The sequence below is a fragment of the Diadema antillarum genome, unplaced genomic scaffold (genome assembly GCF_040938485.1).
Source record: "Diadema antillarum isolate AM-2024a unplaced genomic scaffold, OU_Dant_1.0 seq00001845_RagTag, whole genome shotgun sequence".
NCBI lineage: Eukaryota > Metazoa > Echinodermata > Echinoidea > Diadematoida > Diadematidae > Diadema > Diadema antillarum.
Window position 1 is genome coordinate 214,950 of NW_027272517.1, and position 22,531 is coordinate 237,480.

A 22,531-nucleotide genomic window follows, 5' to 3' on the forward strand; every position below is an offset into this window, starting at 1 on the left:
GCTTTTGACCCTCTGGGTGTATTGATTAGTGAAACTTCTGTACCTAAACCAGATCAGTCAAAATATTGAGTTGCTAAGCTTCAATGCTTGAAATACACCTCGCTCTTTTCAAAGGATATATGTTAATGATGACATTTCTCAATATGTGAAATGGGTGCCATCAATGTAAAGAAAGAAAAGAGAAGTCTTACACGAGCAACCTTACAGTTATGGCGCAATCAAAACAGTGATTGTAAAGTCCTCAATAGCTGACTTTACTTGATTTTAAATTGCCATGCAATAGCCCTTATAATACATGTCAGATGTTCTTCATTTTGGTTGATTTTCTGTGTGTCATCACATCTCTTTAAAATCACTGCCTGTCCTTGTCATGTTTTCTAATGATCTTCATGAAGTATCAGTGAAATGTGAGCGTCTCGTTGCTGTGGAAATGTATATAAAGATGTGATTGTAACATTAATTGAAAGATGTTGTTGTTAAAGAGGAATTCTGTTCCAGTTAAAATTAGATATGAAAATTAATAGATTTACAAATGCAACAGTACAAATTTAATCAAAATCAGGTAAAAATTAGGGAAGTTATGAAAATGTAATTTTTTAAGGAAAAATGTATTGCTTATACCATCATGAGCATAAACCAAACCAAACCAAACCAAACCAAACCAAACCAAACCAAACCAAACAAGACAAAAGAAAAAACCCAAAACAAACAAGCACTGAAAAACGCTTCTCTTCAAAAGTGTCTTCTTGAAATGAGCATTCTTCTAGAGCTGCTTGCCTCACAGCTGCAAGAACAAGATGGAACCGCCTGAGATGAGTCGACAGCATCTCCTCCAGACAAACAGGCCGATGCGATCCTCCTAGAAAGCATCTTGACATCAGTACAAACAACGATGCGAGCACGTGTCTTTCATCATTTCTCATGCCTACGCCGAGTGCCATGGTCGGCTCTTCAGAACACTTGATATTTGTAGCAAGTGCCAGTGTGCATACAAGTGTATACCCCCTACATGCTAGTCTGTAGCCTTTGTGTCTCTTGTTGGTGATTGACCGATCAGTAACTATTAGCTATTCATACCCAATTGCAAGGTGCTACATAAGCACTTGCCCGATTTGCTCGGGGCAAGTGTCTTGGAAGAATGAGAAAAAAATGCTAGCCCAAATTGGGCAAGCAAAAGTTTTGAATCCACTTATTTGTTTTTTTTTCACGTTGTTCCCCTTACAAGCCCACGAAGCCAACCAGGCAGATGCCCAAAGATAATGACAATTTAGTGATGCATCACACTCTAATTTCATTTCAGCAACTTTCCAACACTTACGTGAAGAAGCTCCAATGCAATGCAACACCAATACTTGTTTGAACCAAATTTGTTGCTCCCATGTGCTGTTTTTTCAAATGATTATGTTTTTATTAAGATCTTGACTCGAAGTGATTTTTGGTACTATTTTCTTCAATATATATATTTTTGACTTTCTTTTTGGCCAAGTAAAATTCATGTTAGGGCAAGTGTTCTACCACAAATCAGAAATCTGCCCGCCTGACCAGGCAAGTGGTAAAAAAAAAAAGTTGATGTCGCACCCTGTCATTGTGTAGTCTGGAGTGTATAAGACTACTCACCCATCACACAGACAGGTCATAGTGGGGGCATGAATGGGCTGAGGCATGGCTCAGAGGTGGGACAAATTGTCCAGAGGATCCATAATGGACAGGGGGATAAATGCTGATGAAGGGATCATCTTTGAGGGGCAATAATTCACATCTCCTTATTTAGGATTGGGGGGGGGGGCAATATAGGGTCATGGCTGGATGGGTTTAGCAGCATTGGAAAAGTGGTTGCGATGGTAGAAGGGGGGGGGGGGGTCTTTGCCTTTGGTTATTCAACCCAGGTGAGCTGTGAAGCGAGACCGGGGGCTCACGAAGATTTGAAAAGGATCGAAGACTTTTTCAGGCAGGGAGAGGATGACTTGTTGGCGGATAATAGAGATTACGTGTGAAACTGACCAAGCTGCAAATGAACACTAGTGGCATACTCCCGGCTGCCACCCGGGCTCAGCCACGGCTCAGCCACTACGATCCAATTACGCTCTAATCGTATGTCACCCATCATCACAATGCCCAATAAAGTCACCTCACATTGATTTCCTAATTTTGATAGCTTAAGTTCTCTAGACGTTCTGTCCAATGATGTAAGAGCAAAAACCACATAGAAAAAAACAGCAACACAAAACAAGAAACATTAAGAAACCAACTACTGTATAAGCTGTTATTTTTGCGATTATTTAATTTTCGCGAATTTCGCAAATCACAGTTGGATCACGAATATAACAACATGCGAAAATGTCTCCTTACACTAGGGTAATAGTGCATTTACGTTACAGTCATTAGCATTGACAGGAATTCGCAAAAACAACATCTCGAGAAAATGTCTATGCCCTCCTCATTCACGAAAATATCTGTATGTATGTATCTGTGAAAATAACAGCGTAGGCCTATACAGTACTAGGTAACCGCTGTTTTGAGAAAATGACTTTGTAGTTTGCATGCAGCCAAACATCAGGGAAGCACAATGCGAAGCACCGTAATGACCAACCTCATGAAAACCAAACAGTTTAGGGCCTACATTTCAAGCTGTCTTTGAGATTTTGGAATTTGGACTTTTTTGATAGTTGAAATATCAAGCTTTCAGTGTTTGCATACATACTTTTGAAAATTATGGAAGAAATGCCATGCTTCTGATAGCTATGAAGACATAGAAATTAAGATGAAAAATACTAAGAAGAAGTGTGATGATCTTCAGACTGATGAAGCTATTTAGAGCAGCCTTGTATGATGGAATCTCAGCCACTGCAATGAGGGACCTCCTTGAATGGACAAACATCATTAGTTTCACATTCAAAGGAGAATGGAGGAGGGATTTTTCCAGTGGCTTTAATGTACCTTGAGTTTGAACTCCTCATTACTTGAGCCATTGAAGGGTGATTTTTTTGTGTGTGCAAGATGCGTGGTTCTCTTGGTCTTAATGCCCTCAGAGCTCCGAAATTACTGCTGCCAATAACTCCCACCACTGCAGAATCGGAGGGGCTTTGTTTGGAAAGTGGTTATTTCCCCCCTGCTACATAAAAGGTGGCCCGAGCCAGCCTGGAGTGATCTGCTTGAGGGTTGCCCCCTTCCCCCCTGGGCCGCTGCAGAGGTTTTAAAGTTGAGCTAAAGAATAAACTCTTTGTAGAGATTATCCCGCGACATAATGTTGGTCAAGCCTGTGCAAATCGCAAGCAATAACATGCCGATGGGTCCCTGTACGGAGTGGCAAATCCAGGCTGGAAGTTGAAAGGGGAGCGTTCAAAAGCAGTGGCAATGTTGTGAGAAATCACGGTTCAAAGTGCTCGCAGGCGACTTTCCCCCCGAAGCGTCATGTAGGGTGTGGAATTTCCATTGATGCAGCAGGCGAGAGCTAACAGTACTGGGGCCATTCAGGTGGCTTAGATTGTGCACTTGTGATTTGAAGAACAAGTTTAAATGCCATAACAATTACAGTTTGATTGTGTGAAACATTCGTGAAGCTTAACGTTATTAACAAGCTGTACCTTTTCAATACAATGCGAGTCAATAGCAGAGGTCACTTCTGACTAGTTCAGACTAGTTCTCATTGCATTCATCATTAATTACAATTTTGAGAGATTTTTTTTTTTTTTTTTGTCAGCTGGAATTTTTGAGTTATCAACAACAACAAAAAATCTCCAATACCCATAATCATACAAATACTGAATACAGAGAATCATAATTATGTTGATATTGGCTTGCATTTGTTTCTCTTTTGCCCCAGGTATTTTTTTTCCTAGTCAATTTATACCTTTTGATAAGAAGAATACAACTTAAAGGGAAGCACCTTATTCCATTTCCAATTTGAGTTAAAACAAGATGAATACAGGAGAGTTAAAGATTGATTAAAATGGGGCCAAAAGAAGTTTCATTAGTTATATGGCAAATCAGTGATATTTGTTGCAATTACAAATATGAAAATGACACAAGGCAGTGCCGTCATTGCCTTATAAATGTTCCTTTGTACATGAACAATTACTCTTTCTGTCAGTGATCATCAGCCAAAACCGAAACCAAAACCAAAACCAAAACCAAAACCAAAACCAAAACCAAAACCAAAACCAAAACCAAAACCAAAACCCTTCCCCCTTACAATTTTATGCTCTAACACATTTCCTGTTGTTGAGGTTGGATTTCCACTTTCATTACATTTTGAGGTGGAAGTAGTTGATAGAGCTTTCTTTTTTGTCTTTTTTTTTTGTCAAGATGATAAAACACCAATGTATGTTTCATAGTATTCGTTTGTATGATGCGGAATGTCATTCAGGTAACATTTGTTAAGTCCTGTAAATTAGGAAATGGAATAATCAAATAGATCATAACCAAAGACAAAACAAAAATAAACTTGAGAGAACTGAACTCCAAACATATTGTGTGTCTAAATTATGGAAGTAGTAACAGAGAAGTCATGAAAAGGTAATTGGTTATCATCAAAGAAACTTCCATTTGCAAAGCTTCCCGCCATTTATAAAAAGGCAAACTTTTATTATAAATTTTATGAGCATGATCTGTGATTTCACACTTTACCATTTTTTTTTTTTTTTTTTTTTTTGGGGGGGGGGGGGTATAACGCATCACGAAAGGAAGCATGGAATTTTTGTTGCTGATCGATAGGGGATACAAATATGTGTGATATTTCATATTTACAGCATAAATAGATTGTATGAATACATGTTGCCTAGATTTAATGATGATATTTACCAGTTCTTTATACGATGCACCTGTTGCCATTTGTTGTTCTCCTGAAATTCAGCCATATTTTGTTTGGAAAATACAGTATTCTTATTTATTTATTTATTTATTTATTTATTTATTTATTTTATTTTTTTTTTGGGGGGGGGGGAGAGGGTTGAGGACAATGTTTTTGATGTGGGGGTGGTTTGTGGAAAAGTCTTGTCATAGCATGGAGCTCCATGGTCATAGCATGCCAGACATCACGGGGACACAAAGTTCACACATACTGTGAGATACTGAGTTAGAACCTGTGCTGACTATTCTGGCAGTACAATCGCCAGATAGATGTTTTCCACAGTAAAAATATGTGGCTTAGTATCAAATGTGAAATTTTTTCTTTTTCATTTTGAACAACATATTCAACCTTGTTATTCATAATTCTCAGACTGTTATATATTATGCTAGCATTTTTCCCATGCATCTGATCATCTTTATACAGCATAAATCAGGCAGGAAAGTTTGGGCAGTTTCAGCGACTTCAGAGAGCTAGCTACCATGATGTTGTGCAGTATGACATGGTATATCCACGCCAGGCTCGATCTCAGTTGATCTTGATAAAAAGAGTAATACCAGAGAATATAACCATTAGATGAGCATTTGATAGGATGGTGATATTATGTGCTTTCCTTTTGTTTTAATTTGTATGACAGAAAGAAATGAGGGCACGCTCTATTCCCTTTGATTATACAGGGGAAACTCGGTATAACGAACACTGCTATAACGAGATATCGGTTATAACGAGGAAATTTTCCCGGTCCCAAATTTCCTTCCACACAAGTCTATGTAAAATGCTACTCTTATAGCGAGATCGGCTATAATGAAATAACTGCTATAACGAGATAGATTTTGTGACTTCCAAACAAAGAAAAACATAGTAAATCAAACCTGCTATAGCGAGGTAAAGCAAAATGCCTTCGGTAAAGCTTTACTTCGCCTGTGCTATCATCTTCCGAGATTGTAAAGCTTGATGCGCCAAAAACTGTCTTGTACACACATAATCATTTTCTTCAGTGCACTCCAGCTAGCACTGCATGTGGTACGTGTAAGTGTGTGTGTGCGCGCACACTGATACATGCAGAAAATGTGGGACGGCCATATGTATACATGACATCATCATGACGTTTAGCAGGTGTGAGGCAATCTGATGCTGTGATTTGCCTTCTACGTAGGGAATTCCCCATCTTCACACACACGCAGTCATAATGTACATACAGAATATGTCACATACACACACAGCATTGTGCAGACCATATTCAAGCTTTCCACACAACACACACCCATACGATAACCACATACCAATCCACAGACGATCTTGATACAATCGCAAGCTATATAAATTTACAAATTCAAACATCTACAATTAATAAGAAACACATTCTTGATATTGGATTTCCTTGGCGAAAAACATCTTTTTACCCATAAAGGTGAGTAATTCCCCAACACACAATATCAAGTTATCAGTATTGACTGAAATATGATGGGTAGTCCCACATTTGCAAATTAATGTCTTTATGTTATGCCTTCTTTTATGCCTACTCATATAACGAGATATCGGCTATAACGAGGAAAATGACTCGGTCCCGACCATCTCGTTATATTGAGTTTCCACTGTATTTGCTTGTCTTTATGTATTAAAGACAAATGCCCTCTCAAAATAATCTCCGCTGCAGAGGCATTTTAATGAGTACAGGTTTGTGTGTGTTTGTGTGTGTGTCCATTTGTTTGTGTGTGCAAGATGTTTTGATAAAATTCTTGGAGCAAGGCAGAGTATTCATAAACAGGATACCATGCAATTTGTATTTTCTAGATCAGAAAAGTACATTGACTCTGGAGACGGTAATGGAGACTCATCTACAGTAGCCGTGTTTGTGTACCTCCATATCAGAATCTACTTCATTTGCGCTGCTGATGAGATGTTTCAGACTTTCAAAAGAGCTTGTTTGTAATCATGTTTCTCCAGTGCCTTTCCATACATGTTTGGAGTTTCTGACTGTTTAGACACTAACATGAGTTTCTTTAGTTTCAGTGACTTTAAAGGGACTGTACAGTACTGGTTGAGGTGGGGATTCATGTTTTGAACATTCTTAGGTGAGATAGTGAGAAACATCTCATGAAATATGAAAGAGCATGTAATTTTAAAAAGGATTCAACGTTTATTTGATGAAAATTGGTGTTCAAATGGCTGAGATATCCAAAAAAGTGATAATGATAAAAGGCGACATGCCCCACCTTTATTAGGATCTCTTTGTTTCACCTTGTTTTTGGATATCTCAGCCATTTCAAAACCGATTTTCATCAAATAAACTTTTGATACCCCTTAGAATTGCATGATCTTTGACATCTCATAGAGTGCTTTCTGAATATCTCGCAAAACGTTAAAAGCAAAATGCTCACCTCGACCAGAACTGTACATACCCTTTAAAGAACCACTAACAGCAGTTCAAACAATGGATGTGACACAAATTCCATAACTTACCTATCTGCCCATTCTCTATTTACCAGTATGCATGAGTACATATGGTACCTAAATAAATCATATGTACATTTCACTGTATTAGAAGTCACATAATTAGGTTGTCTAGCTGAGCTCTACTACCTTCTGAATCGTGTTTTAGACATCAAACTGCAGGTCAGTCTTTAAAAGTACTGTATTTGCAGAATAAAGTGCAATAATACACAATTGGAATATTATGCTTGACGGAACGTGATTATCAAAAGAAGACGAAAAAAATAGCATGTCTTGGGGGAAAAATGAAACAAGTTTGCTTCCAGACTGAAATAAATGCGATTGACAATGTGAAATGCCTTTCTAAACATGTTGACAAACAAGTTCTCTACCAGTCTGAAAGGGCTCTAATAGCCTGTACTTCTACTTCAAAAGGGATATCCCACTGGCATATATTGCCAAATCCAGATAAATTTTGCCCCCTCGAGGCTCTCTTGTTTGAGATGAAATTGTCTGTGAAACTTCTCTATTCATTTCGACGGCCAGGAATGTGATATTATTTGTAATTACGCAAATAGCGCATCAAGTTTACATGTAGTTCTTCATTGTGGAAATGTGTATTTTTTAAAGTGCATATCTTTGTTGTTGTTATTGTTCTTGTCGTGTTTGGATAGCACAGAATTCATTGAATCTGAAGCTTTGTGATCCAGAATCCATTTTACGGTAATGGCCTTCCATTTCAAGGGGTTATTACTTGTGTGATCTGATGTAAAGCCCACGAGATAGAGGCTGTTTTCACATGTACCGAGAGTGCGTAGTTTGAATCAAGATTCCAAACATACATCACTTTAGAATCATGATTCAAATGATGCATTTTGGCCGTGTGTATGCAAACTGGTATCATAGAGGGTGATTTGAATCGTGATTCAAGTGACGGTTTAGAGGTGTTTTCCAATCATGAGAACTTGGAAAGAAGCCACACCTCCTTGGTCTGATGAGTATAATTCAAAATCGCAGAATCCCCAAAGTCTTCCTCCGCAGTGTGTACAGATGATCATTCTAATTGTCAGTGTAGTCATAATCATAATTCAGCATTGCAATTACGTCTCTCAACCTGTGTGAAAACAGCCAGTGTTCTTTATTGTTTACATTTTAATATGAGATATACAAATTTACATATTACTTCCGTGCAGGCTGACGTGACAAAACACAGAATGGAATGTTTGGATGTTTTCTCAGTTCTTGTTTATTGCACCTTTTGTCTAGAACATAATGGGGTGTCATACCTCTCAAACCATAGGTAAATCTTAAAGTCATCTTAAAAACCGTAGTATCAACATTACTGTAAAGCAAGAAATATTCATGGCATGAAATTTTTTGCCAATTGGCGCCACTTCCTTTTTGCAGCATGAAATTTTCGCCAATTGCAACTGGCATTCCATGCTTAAAGTGTAGACAAAAACTTTTCCGTGCATGTTTAATTACATGAATCTTGGTTCTCGTAAAATTCACAAAATTCAAATGCACCCAAACATTTCTGACTTTAAAGTATTCAGTATGGCTTATTCAGGTTGGCATGTATTTAGTATATTATAATCTAATGAACGGTCACTTCACCATGCATGTGTGTGCTTATAGGAAGTAATTTTGGGTTGAATGTTTAATGGATGGCTCACAAATGTATTCATTATGATAGTTAATGACACGATGGGAGTAGAAACAAGGTTGACTCGATTCATCTGGGAAGTGACGGCTTTGGAACTCGACACAAAATTTTGAATAATCAGAAGTCCATGAACTGTCAAAGTTAATTCAATGATGCCACTGGAATTGTTTGCACCGAATTTCTGCATATTTTCAGTGTGTATGGTACTGTGTCAAAAATAGGGTTTATCAACTGTCAAAGTTTCACCAATGATGTGACCAGGGTTTGACCCGATTGCTTACACATATTTCTGCATATTTGTAGTGTAAATTTTCTCCATACCAACTAAATGTTTAAGAAAACAAATCAATTACAAACCAAACTGAGATCAGGGGAATGTCAAGGCATAAGTTACCAGCGCAATTTTTTTCGCAACTCATCAGAAAAGCAAATATTTGCCCGAAGTGGAATCTCGAGACTGAGCCCCGGGAATGTAAACCTTCGCAAAAAGCATGAAACATGAATTCTATCTGAGGGCAGCATTCTTCCACGTTCATGTGCCTTCAGTTTTAATTTTAATTCAAGTGCAGAGATAAGACTGTAGCCATCTCCTGAGCGGGGCGGGGAGAACCCATGCCGAGGGTTGGCTGCAGCTGCGAAACATTCAGGCTCAGTCCATGTTATTGAACCCTCTTCCCAGCTTCTGAATACATTCCGATGCTGTGCAGACCGAACCACCCCGGCCGGTAACCTTGGGCACCAATCAAAATCCTAATGAATCAAATTACTTATGCCACTTTGAATGCCCCATTCGTGCTTCTCTTGTTTTTTTCCATTTCCCACTTTTATCAGGAAGAGGATGGGGTGAAGAGGGGGGGGGGGGGGGGAGGAGGGAGGGGGGATGAGTTCTTCAATCGGTCCCTGAGAGGCTTCCATTCAGCGGATACTGCACCAGGGAAAGCACACAATGTCTATAGAGTAACCATAGCGACAATTGTAAATGGAAAATGTCGCCCCAAGGAGGTGATTTTCATTTCTGTATGACTTTTGGCTGAGCATGTTTGGTGTACTTTTCCGCTGGGAACATGCTCATACAACAATAGTGCTGTGTTTGATTTCTGCTGTAACAGCAACACAACAGTTTATATACACTCCATCATTTTTATGTTATTGTTAGAACCGATCTTTTATGACACATTATTATAGGCTTTTGTTTTCAGTTTTTAGCTTCCTTACAAGCTTTGGATTTGGCCTAAGGGAATTTAAGGTATTATGAAAAGTAGAGTTCTTTCAATCTGAGAAGTCCATTTCCTTTTTTTTTTTCAGTCTAAACAATACATTATGAAAATGTTAAATGGTATGTAACCAGTGAAATGTATTGGAATGTGTAAAGGGGCTTTCACACTGGGTCTGGGTAGAGTTGCGTAGTGCAGCATACCAAGTCTGCCAAAATTAGGCTGCGTACTCATTGAAAAAAATGTTGAAGGAAGCAAGCTACAATTGTATCTTAAGAATATTTTAATGTGTTGTAAAAGATGCGTAGGTTAGATGGAGAAAGTATACATACCGAGAGTGCCTAATTTGAATGCTGAATTACAAACATGATTGCCATTACGATTCGAAACATTATTCATTCATACGACTGAGGAAGGCTTTGCGGATTCTTTGGGTTTGAATTTCAGAGGGAGGAGGGGAGGTTTGACTTCTTTCCAAGTTCCCATCAACCACTCTTGAGCCATATAGTGCACGCTTTGACTGCAGTGCGAGCGTTTGAGGAGCGCGGTCTTTCTGCGGAAGTGGTTGAAAGGTCATCGTAAGCCTCCACCCCCCAAAAGCACGGTTAGAGGTCATTTACATTCACAAGGTCGTTATTTGCTTTATTCTAGTGAAATGAAATTGGAAAACACCTCCGGACCGTCATTTGGAACATCATTGGAATTACGATTCAAATCGGCCTTTATGATTCCAGTTTGCATTCGCATGGCGAAAAATTCTTAATTTGAAACACGATCCTAGTGATGTGCTCATTACAATCATGTTTCAAATTAAGCACTCTCGATATGTGTGAAAGCTGGGCAAGAGACAGACAGAACCAGTGATTAGGAAAACTCTCAAAAAAGGATCAGCATTTGATATGTTGTCAGGGATTTCTTATTACTGGTATCTTCCTTCTCGTGCCCTGAACAATGAATAAAGTTATTCCAGAGTAACCCTGGTCAAGAGAGAGAGAGAGAGATGGAAAAAAAAACTGTGAGAAGAATTGAGAGATTGGTTTTGTGGATTAGCATCTGATGTACGGCTTCCAATGATGGTGGGGAAGAAAAGGCATTATTTCTGAGATTGGCTCGTGGTCCATGGTAGGATTTTTGTCTCGGAACCTGTAGGACTCACAAAGACTGGACTGAGTCATCACTCGTTCGTTGCAACCGCAATTTGGCTCTTAGACACTGCCAGACAAAGACAGAAAGAATACACTAGCTGAAAGGAAAATCAGAAGTGTTTTTTCTTTCCTCTCTAGCAATCACTGATAGTTAGAACAGTCTTAAAAGTTCTTTCAGACAGAGCAAGTGAAATCAGAAATGTTTGTGTTCATTTCGATTTTGTGAATTTTGCGAGAGCCAAGATTGGAAATATAAAATGCATAGTTCTTGTCCACACTTTCTGCATTGAATGCCAGTGGCAATTCATGTAAATTTCATGCTGCGAAAAAGGCTGTCGGCTCCAATTTACGAAAAAGGCTGTCGGCTCCAATTTACGAAAATTTCATGCCACGAAAATATCTTGCTTTAGAGTGTCATTTGTTCATATGACGTGAAGATGATATTGATATGAGACTATTTAGACATGTAATAAATACTATATGGCAGCGTCAGACCTCACGCACTGCATTGTTTCATGAGAAGTTCTCTCATATGTATGCATTTCGCCCCTGTGGTATGGTGTACTGTAAAACCAGAATCATTCATGACACGAAGCTTTCCAGAATTGGAGCTGGCGGCCTTTTTTTTTTAGGCATGAAACTTTTGCGAAGTGGCACCAGAATTCAATGCATTGAGTAGAATGAGAAACTTTGGCTTGTGTTTTACTTTCGCAAATCTTGACTCCTTGCAAAGTTTGTGAAAGTTTCATGCACACACACACACACACACAAAAGAAATGTAGGCCTATGTTTTCAGTAGGGAATACTGTTCTGTGTTTTATCCCATGGGCCTATTCTCTTCTTCAGCCTCGGTGAACCCTATTGATTTGTCCAAAAGACACTCTGCTCTTCATTTTTGTTCTGTTTGTTTTCTTTCTTGCTTTTGTTTCGTGCTTTTACCATTTTGACCAAGCCTGTGATCAAGGAGCGTGACAAAGTGGTGGCCATTGCAGAATGGAGCTGTGTCCCGTAGGGACTAAAACGCACTTTGAAGGACCCCAATTATATCTATGAATGCCCCTCGTGACCTCTGTTATAGTGGGTTTTGAGCTAGAATGTCTATTGCATGGTGTTAATGAGCTGAAGAGAATTTTTATGGATAGTGACAAAAGTAATGAGAGTAATAAGAAAGATAGCGGCAAAGATGGTAATGAAATTTATGGTAATTGTCAGTACGACAATGATAGTGATATTAATAATGGTAATGATAATAATGATAAAAAAGTATTATAGTAGTAGTAATGTTAATACATGATTTTGTTGCAAAAATGATAGTGACTGTTAAATATTATCTTTTAATGGTCTGTGAATTGGACCTGAGTTTTTACTAAAGACAGGGGACTGTAGCCTGGGAAAATATTGCCACTTCTTTGCAAGCTTAATTTTTAGAAAATAATTTCTGGTGTATCCCTTTAAAGGGTGTGTACAGTTCTGGTCGAGGTGAGGATTTAGCTTTTAACGTTTTGCGAGATATTCAGAAACCACTCTATGAGATGTCAAAGAGCATGCAGTTCTAAGGGGTATCAAAAGTTTATTCGATGAAAATCGGTTTTGAAATGGCTGAGATATCCAAAAACAAGGTGAAACAAAGAGATCCTAATAAAGTTGTGGCATGTCGCCTTTTATTATTATCACTTTTTTTGATATCTCAGCCATTTGAAAACCAATTTTCATCAAATAAACGTTGAATCCTTCTTAGAATTACATGCTCTTTCAAATTTCATAAGAGGTTTTTCATTATCTCACTTAGGAATGTTCAAAACATGAATCCCCACCTCAACCAGTACTGTCTACAGTCCCTTTAATGTGCCCTCATGCATTCTATTTCTCCATTTGAAATGAAATTTGAAAATATATTTGTATAAATGGACAGGACAATACTGTCATTCCATGATGACACTAATATCTTGTATTTTTTTCCTTTTTTTCTTTTTTTTTCTTTTCTTATATTTTGTTTTTACAATAATGTTTCTTTCTTGCTTCTTTTTTTTTCTTTCATGTGCTGTTTTCCTGACTGTCTACTGATGCTGTGATGTTCTGCGCTGTGCATAAAAACAGGTGAGTTAGACCTTGTGAAATTTCAATAATGTTGTGATATCTTGGCTGAACCCTCTCCCATACCTTAATTAATTGAAGAAAAGGGAGAAGCATAGGATGAGAATACCGAGAATCTCAAGGTATTTGTGCCAAAAACATAATTTCTTAGTTGACATTGCTTACACCAAGCCATGATCCTGAGGGTTCCCCAACTTTAGAATTGAATTGCGAAAAAAAAAGACACCAATAGACTTCTTTAAATTCAGCAGAATAAATTTGACTAATCTTCAAACAAGTTTCAGCGATTTCCTCTCATGGGTTCCCCCCATCCACTTGAGAAAACTGACGTGGCTGAGGGAAAAAACAACAACTTCCGATTATCCAACAGGCAAAGGGTTGGGTGGGATCAAGACTCTCTTCTTTTTTTTTTGAAAGGAGAGCAACATCCTTTAAATATAACTGCTTCTCTCCCCGTCCCATTGTCTTCTTCACTGATTATAAAGTACCAAGAGTCCTTAGCGTGTAAATTTAGTCAGCAAACACGAAAACCGAGCCATCAGTTTGATGGATTTTTAAGAAGGGGACATTGTTCACTGCCCCTCACCAGCCACCGACTCCATATCTGGTCGTATGCCCTTTCTTTCTCTCCCCCGTTCTTACGTCAGAAGGGGAGGTATTTGGCTATTCGGTGTTTTGCAACAGATTAGTCGAGGGCCGGTGTTTGAGACACTGCGTACATACGATGTCTCACTTTGTCCTCAATCTCAAGACTTTGTCCAGCGTGCGTGGTATGGGATGGGATGGGGGGAGGGGAGGCATAGAAGGGACAGATTTGCAGCTCAAGTGTTGCTTTTTTGTCTTGCTCCACTTTTAAGGGCCATGAATTCTCCCTCCCTCTCCCCAAACCCGGTGATTTGAAAGTCAGTCAACACCAATTGTCATGTTTGAGGGTTGTTTTCGACATCACCGCATCCAGGCAGACTCCATGAAGTGATCTCAAAATGAGAGGGAGAGATGGAGAGTGTCACTTACAAGAGGGGGAGAGATACACATGAGAAATGGCAATGAGACAGTGGTGGAAAGAGAGACGAACATATGAATATATATATTTATATATCTATATATGTATATATCTATATTTCAATGTGCATAAACCTATACATTTCTCTTTCTCGGGAGTTATATTGTATTCTATCAATATGTCTATATATATAATATCTCTAATATAAATGAGATGATATTGTCTGTATATCTATATAGGCCTATCTATGTTCATATACCTATACCTATACTTTTCTCTTTCACTTTCTCTTTCTTGGGAGTTATATATTATATCAATATGTCTATACAATATCTCTAATATAAATGAGATGGCATTACCAGACAAAAAAGTATATTGCATGAGCCATAGGTATTTGTCTTTAACGCATCAATATCTCAACAGATGTTTCCATACAATATCATGTTACTGTGCGATTGAGTGGTAGATATTGGGCATTTGCCATTAGACAGAGGCACAGAAGGGAGAGATAGATTAGCTAAGTGCTTTTCAGAACTGGAAGAACATAATGCATTAGTCTCTGTTGTTTTTTTTTCAAATGTATAAAGATATGCTCACACAATGAGCCAAGATTTCTAGAAGATAAGATGTTACAAGACATACAAATACTCAATATATATTAGGAAACAAAGAACGTATTTTTGCTGCATCACCAGCCAAGGAAAAGAGAATGTCTTTGACCATTCAAAATGGTTTAGAGTATATTTTCCTTCACTCCAAAATTTAACTTTAAATGTGTGGCTTCATGATAAAGCTTTTGTGGAATAGCCCCATGTGCTTACATTCAAATTTTGCTGTACTACACCTTTTCATTGTAGTTTATAATCATATAATATGTTCTAAGAGATAGTTATATGCAGAGATCAGGCATATTGTACCAAATGCGTATTCTCTTCACTGTAATCAGATGTTAGATTTCTTACTTATGCAATTGCTGATATTCACTTTGTATTGGACAATCCATCAAAAAGTTATGAATTTTTAATGTTTCTGTTCTGCTATTGCGGGATGAGAAGACTACAACATGCATGGACATAATATAAAGAAAATAAGAAGATAATCGAAACGTCTTCATTTTTCGAGCATAATGAAAGAGCACTTGACTTGTCTGCTTGGGATAGCAGGGAGGGGGAAATATTACCCTAACATATGTTTCTAACAAGTCAAGGGAATGTGTACTTCTCATTGTAAATGAATTCTGTCGAATTCTCACTGTATTTTCTTTATATCATTGTCCTGCAGTAACGTCACTAAGTGTAATAATCTTCTCATCCACCGATGGCTGCACAGAAACTTTGAAAATTCATAACTTTTTTATGGATTAAGCAATTTCCCTCAAACTTTGCTGATGTGTTCAACTAATATTGCTGCATTCACTCAATCCACATGTACTGTATAATCGGGTTTCACTCCCTTTAAGTCCAGGGCCCAAATGCTAAGCCTGACTCCGCTCACTGCTGGGGGAGGTTGGGAGTTCAGCGAAAGTAAAACAGGAGATGTGTTGACTTTGTGTTAGGGTAATTTGCTCGGTATTCAAGCCGTCCGCTTTGTGTTATCTGTCACTGACCTCAAAGCGACTCCTTATTGACGTTTAAACTATTTTCAAACATTTATGTTTTCAGTTCTAGTTTCAAGTGATAAGTTCCACTCTTGGCAGGTGATGTTAAAGAGAGGAGATTTCAGATGACAGAATAGAAAAAAAGAAAACAAGTGTAAAATAGGTCCCCCCCCCCTGAAAAGAACAAACTGATGACTAATGGTTTTAGTATCATTACAATCATTTGTCTAGTAGTGCAATCAGTTAAAGCAGGTAATGTGTGAGCTGTTCTGAGAGAGAATTAATTATAGTAGACGGCGTAGGTAAAAAGAAGAAATTTATTATGTTATTACTGCATGTACAAATCCTTCAAAGGCATGATTTGCCAAAGTTGACAATTAATTCTACATATGTTATTTCCTTTGTTTCTATGGTAACCAGAAAGTGGTCTTACTGGTATTGCATACCTCTTTATCTTAAATATCTTTTTCTATCCTAGGTACAGTGTACTGTAATACTGTTATCTGTGCAAAAATTATGCTGTACGATTAATTTTTGTGTGTGTGTGTGCTTTAAAGCATGCATCCAGTGTTAAGAAGTATGACAGTTTGCATTGAAGTTGGATAAGTCACATAAATCCCTTTCTGCATTTGGAAAACAGTATTTTTTTAAAGATAACCAATGAGATGCAGATGATTGTTTTGTATGCACTTGAATGGTGAATTTTTCATCAAAGTGATGTGTATTCTGAATATACTGTGACTGTTCCGCATAAAGAGTCAGTTTGATGTTCATGTGTACCGCTGTGAACTACTTCTTGCTCTGTAATGGGGCACCATGCACAGCTGGGTTGTAAATGCCTCCAGGGAAAGAAGACTGGATTGTGACATGTTTCTCTGGATGTTGCCATGGCAACTGCATTGGTACGCCACTGTACAGTGGGAATCATGTCTGCTATTTGTGCTCTGTGTCCTCAATTGTCTTTTCTCCTCAGCATTTGGGGCAAATAACAAACTTCAAGGGACAAACGGATGTACAAACACCATTATCCCCCCCCCCTTCACAAATCCAAGTGCTACAGAATGGCTAAATTCCATTAAGTGGTTGGGAAAGTCGTGTAATCTGCTCCTTTTGCTTTTTATGGTTTCAGATGGCTGAATGCCACAGCAAAGTCAAACCTCTCTTTATATAGGTATTTATTGTCCAAACTTCCCAGAGCTGGGGAGGAGGAGTGCACCCATCTTGCCAACAATGATGTCTCTGTTGACTTGATGGAGGGGGAGGGGGAGAGGGAGTGGGGATCCCTAAGGGGGAGGGTGGGAGAGAAGAAGATGAACCAGGGGTAAGGAAGGGGCGGGGCTTTGAAGGGGATGGCTAACGGCCTGTTAACGATAGCCCCGACACTGTGCAGGCATGCTAACCTGGAAACATTGATCTGCACATTACTTGAATATGAGACCATTCTGAAGGAAATAATTTTCACACAGCAATAGATATATAGGCCTAATGTACTCTTAAATGAATCCCACAAGAACTGGAACAATCATCCCCCAGCACTCCCACTGATTCCCACTGATCAGTTACTAGCCATCCCCTTTAACATGGCTGAGAAAACTATGGAACAATTTTTCCAGTAAATGATAGGCACAAGATGCATTTCAGTTTGTTTTGTACACTGTAAAACCAGAAATTTTTGTGTGCATGAAACTTATGCGAATTTTGCAAGGAGTCAAGATTCAAGAAAGTAAAATGCTGAAAGTTCTTATCTAGACTCCTTCATGATGCATTGATGCTAGTGAAAATTCACAAAAGTTTCATGTCATGAAAACGGATTTTGGCTCCAATGTCCAATGCAGGAAAGTTTCATATAGCAATTATTTCTTGCATTACCGTACTGTAAAGCTATTGGTATGTATTTGTGACATGAAATTTTCACAAATTACCACTGGCATTCAATGCACAAGAACTTTTGCATGCACGCATTGTAATTTCACAAATCTTGCGAAGTTAAAATGCACACAAACATTGCTCATTTTACCGTGTACAGGTATAGTCCATGGGCCAGGACAGATATTGGTACCATCTGAGGTGGCAAAACCTTTTTGGTGTCATTTTGTTTGTCGTGCATAGATATGCTTATCAAGCTATGATAGCATTTCCAAATGAGTAGCTTAGTCATAGTAAATGAATTTTTAACCAATTTGGTCTCGTTGTTATATCCCTATACTTCTGAATTGAAACTAACCGCTATACAAAGAAGAGCACTGTCTTCTGTATGTTCCGTAGAGCTGTAAAATGCAGCTCTATGGAATGTTCACAGGTGTTCTATTGTAAACGCGGTGCACTTAGTCTTTATTCAAGGCAGCGAAGGGAATATCCAAAGGTTATGATGTCCACAGCGCTTAGTCTCTATTCTAGACGGCGAAGGGAGTATCCAAAGCGTATGATACAGTGTATATCCTTTTATCTAAAAACAACAACAACAACAAAAGCAATTCCTCATGAATTTTACCGTATCTTTCAATTATTTATCATTTTCCGGCGAAAACGCTACGGTGAAAACGCTGATACCACGCCAATGTCGCTTTATTTCCCTCCAACAATATAAGATAATGCAAAAACAATGTACCGGTACACTACGATACATTATTGTAAATGAACAGAGTGATTTTTGTTTAAAACTGATGTATTTGTTGATAGGGTAGTATAAAAACAGTATAGATAATCCCTTTTATGAGGAACTTTAGATATGATAACGGTACATTGGTCTAGATAAAGACTAAGCGCACCGCGTGACAGCTGTGGACATCATAACCCTTTGGATATTCCCTTCGCTGCCTTGAATAAAGACTAAGCGCACCGCGTTTACAACAGAACACCTGTGGACATACAGAAGGCAGTGCTCTTCTTTGTATAGCGGTTTAGTTTCGATTCAGAAGTATAGGGATATAAAAAGGAGACCAAATTGGTTAAAAATTCATTTATCATTACTAAGCTACTCATTTGGAAATGCTATCATAGCTTGATAAGCATATCTATGCCCGACAAACAAACTGACACCAAAAAGGTTGTGCCACCTCAGATGGTACCAACAACCCATTTTTCGGGTCTTGGCCCATGGACTAGTAGGGATGAGAACCCATGGGTGAGAACCCATCATGTGATACAGTGTGTGTGTGTGTGTGGGAGGGGGATGGAGAACAATATGAATGCATATGTCTCTTGTCTGATGCTGCAGACAGAACTAAACACTGGACGTGACCCTCTCTGGAATGATACAGTTCACTGCCAGTGATAATGAGACCATGATCACTTCATTCTAATTCTACTCAAAGGCGGAAAGCCCATCTAGCCTGTTACATTGTCTCCTGCAAAGACTGATTGTAGAAACCAGCCCCATACCTGCTGAGTTGTATGTACTTGTTAATAGGCTTATTACAGATCTCTAAAAGCTGGGAAAGAAAACCTGGTAAGGGGTTACTTGACCACCAAATTCACCTTCAGAGGCGAGCCACTCAGCCACTCCATTGTGATGCGGTGCCTGGCATTGACACGGTTGATTGAGATGTTTTTAGACAGTCGAGGCCTCGAGTGTACACGTGAAATTTAGTAGAGGGGAGTGGTCATTCGATGCAGCCGGTGATTCTCATTTTGACTGCTAGTTGTGAAGTGTCCGAGCTGTCTGATGGGAGTTTGTTGCGTTGACCCCTACAACTAAGGTAGAAGGCTGGTTCAGTTGGTAGTGGGGGTGTCTGCCTTTGAATTGAAAGGTCTAGGGTTCAAAACCCTGTAAGACCAACAGAGTAATGTTTTGGGATTTCATGACTTCCCCTTTGATAGGAAATGAAAGTGAGAACAGAAAGGTACATGCAGATGTCATCTTTGAGGTCCTATTTTGTCAGAGATCGTAGTCACAATCGTCACCCCTTTTTTGCACTTGACCTGTTAGGAGGAGCAGAATGTGTATCTGGTATAAAGTAGTCCATCCCACAGACATGCTGTAAAAATGGGTGAAGAAATAGTCAGGAAATTATATCAGTAAATTACATCAACAAATGATATAAACAAGAGAAGTGTGCCGTATTATGAAAGGAGACTTGCAAGAGTATGGCAGTAAATTAAACTTTTTTAAGATACCAACCTTTTTGTTAAAGTAATTTTGTTTTTCAAACCATTTTCTTCATTGTGCAGTTGTGAAAGTAAGTTTCATAAGTTTTGTTGATGAGAATAAAGTAATTATTGTGAACATTTGCACGTGTGGTGTATAAATCCTCCATCCAAAATTCAAGAAACTTTCACTGTTTAGGTCTGTTTCAGTATGGATTCATGTATGAGAAAAGTTCCACTTGTAATTTGTATAAACAACATTGCCATTCTATAGGTGTTATTGGGAAGCATTTCAAAGATGCACTGATGTGTAAACATTGTTTTACTTCATGAAACTTGTGTCATATTAACCAAGCTCCAGGTTTTGCTCTTTTCTCTCATTTTCCTAGCTTCATGCAAAGCAGTCTGTCTTGTTCTTGTGAATTTCCCTTCAATAAAGTTATATCATTATACAATATTTTGCAGGGAGAGGGATAGGTTGCTATGCTTAAAAATAAACTTCATATTCATGATTAGATGTGCACCCAGAAATGATCGCAATGTTGTAGTAACATAATGTTAAAGGGATAGTACAGTATTGGTTGAGATGAGAATTGGGCTTTTAAATTTTTGCAAGATACCAAGAAAACACTTATGATATAGTACAGAGCATACCATTTTAAGAGGAATTCAAACTTTATTTGATGAAAATCGGGTTTGGAATAACTGAAACATCCAAAAACAAGGTAAAACAAAGCGATCGTTACAAAGTGTGGGTCCCACACTTTATTAGAATCGCTCTTTTTTGGATATCTTAGCCATTTCAAAACCAATTTTTATCAAATAAACGTTGAATTCCTCATAGAATTGCATGCTCTTTCGTATTTCATATGAGATTTCTCATTATCTCACCTAAAAATGTTAGAAACCTGAAATTAGGTCTCAACCAGAGCTGTACGTTCCCTTTAAAGGTGAAAATGAGGCAGTGGTTCACCTGTGACCTAAGCAATCATTGATGTTGTTAATGGGAATACTCAGCACTTTCTTGTTGATTTTCACCCCTTTGCATGAAAGCAAAAGTGTATAGCAATGGTTGCTCATCTCCTCAGTGACTAATGTTTCACATGAGTTTTGTTAAAGCCCCTTTCTGACATCCCATTCAGTAAAGTCACACTTTAAAAGAGTTGCAAACAATAGTGTTGAGTAGTTTGCTGTATGTGTCATGTAATGGCGCTGTGAGATTAGCTTAAACTTAGAGAATGAGTAAAGCCCCTTTGTAAAACGGCTGTGAGAATGTGGATACTCACACACTGCCTGGCTGGAGTTTAGTGCTGTCGGGGAACTCGGCAACACTATTACAGTGTATGCAGAACATGCTCGTTACATGGCACATTGCAAGTATGTGTGAAGAGGAGCATGGGGCTCGGGTTGAAAGCTTTCTTTGCTTTCCAGCTAGTGGGATTCCCACTGTGCTTCTAATGTGTGGCACTCGACTGTTTTGCCATTCAGCTGTTTGCGTACATGTGGTCATGTTATGGAACCGCTCGCTCTGCAGAGCATGCAATCGAAAACACTGGGATTGTTGTGCAAAAAGAGCTGGCTGGCGATGCCATGATGTATTTGTAATATATTGTATTTGTCCCTATGTGTGCATTTGTGACACCAATTTCCCAACACACTCTGAAATAAAGCGAGGGGCTGGGATGGGGGGGGGGGGGGGGGATTTTCAAACACTGTCTGGAGACCATGTTATTGTGCTGAGATCAAGCTTATTTCCCTTCCTTTTTGGCCTGCACAATGTCTGTTCAACAACATGAACGCTCTGTGTATTAAAAGAGCTTGGTCAAGTGAATTCATACATATGAACCTTATGAAAATATCCAAAGTCAACACTGAGAAAATGCAATTGATGTCACTTAATTGTATTCATTGATTCAAATACCTGACTAAATGCATGTAACTGAAGGTGTTTTCACAACTGTTATTTCATGTTTTTCATCTCTCTAGCTTTTTTGAAAGTCTATAAAGGTTTTAATCATTAAAAATGTTCTTATGTATATATACTGCATTGTAGTAAATGATGTGCAAAACTCATCTGCAGCACATCGAAGAGCATTCCATTCTGCCAATGGATTGGGCTGTGGTGGAATTGCTACTCTGAGGTAAAGTGATTATGCATGATTAATAGAGCTGTCGGCAACCTTCACTGGGAATAAAGTCAGAATCTTCATAAAGTTTTCATGAACTTCATTATTATCGTATATTATTATTATTATTTTTTGCCCACAGAAAGTGTATGTGAGTGGGTGATGTGCATTTCATTTTATGTTTAGTTCGGTTCAGTCTAGTTTTATTTTGAGAAGTACAAGTTGCAATCCATCTGTAGATTAATTTTATACTGCTAAAGGCCCCCTTATATGACAGAAAAGAAAAAGCAATTGACTTTGAATGAGTAGTACTTTCACCCC

The 22,531-nt window shown here is 38.4% G+C and overlaps 1 protein-coding gene across 1 annotated transcript in view; it reads left to right on the forward strand.

The window, feature by feature from the left end:
- The window catches only part of LOC139712711 (agrin-like), a gene marked incomplete at its 3' end in the record, with an annotated part of 48,599 nt that extends 31,280 nt beyond the window's left edge, over positions 1-17,319 (forward strand). The window contains exon 2 of the mRNA XM_071624513.1: positions 17,194-17,319. Within this exon, the coding sequence (XP_071480614.1) occupies positions 17,194-17,319 (126 nt within the window). The remainder of the gene's footprint in view (positions 1-17,193) is intronic.
- Between the last annotated feature and the right edge of the window lie 5,212 nt (positions 17,320-22,531).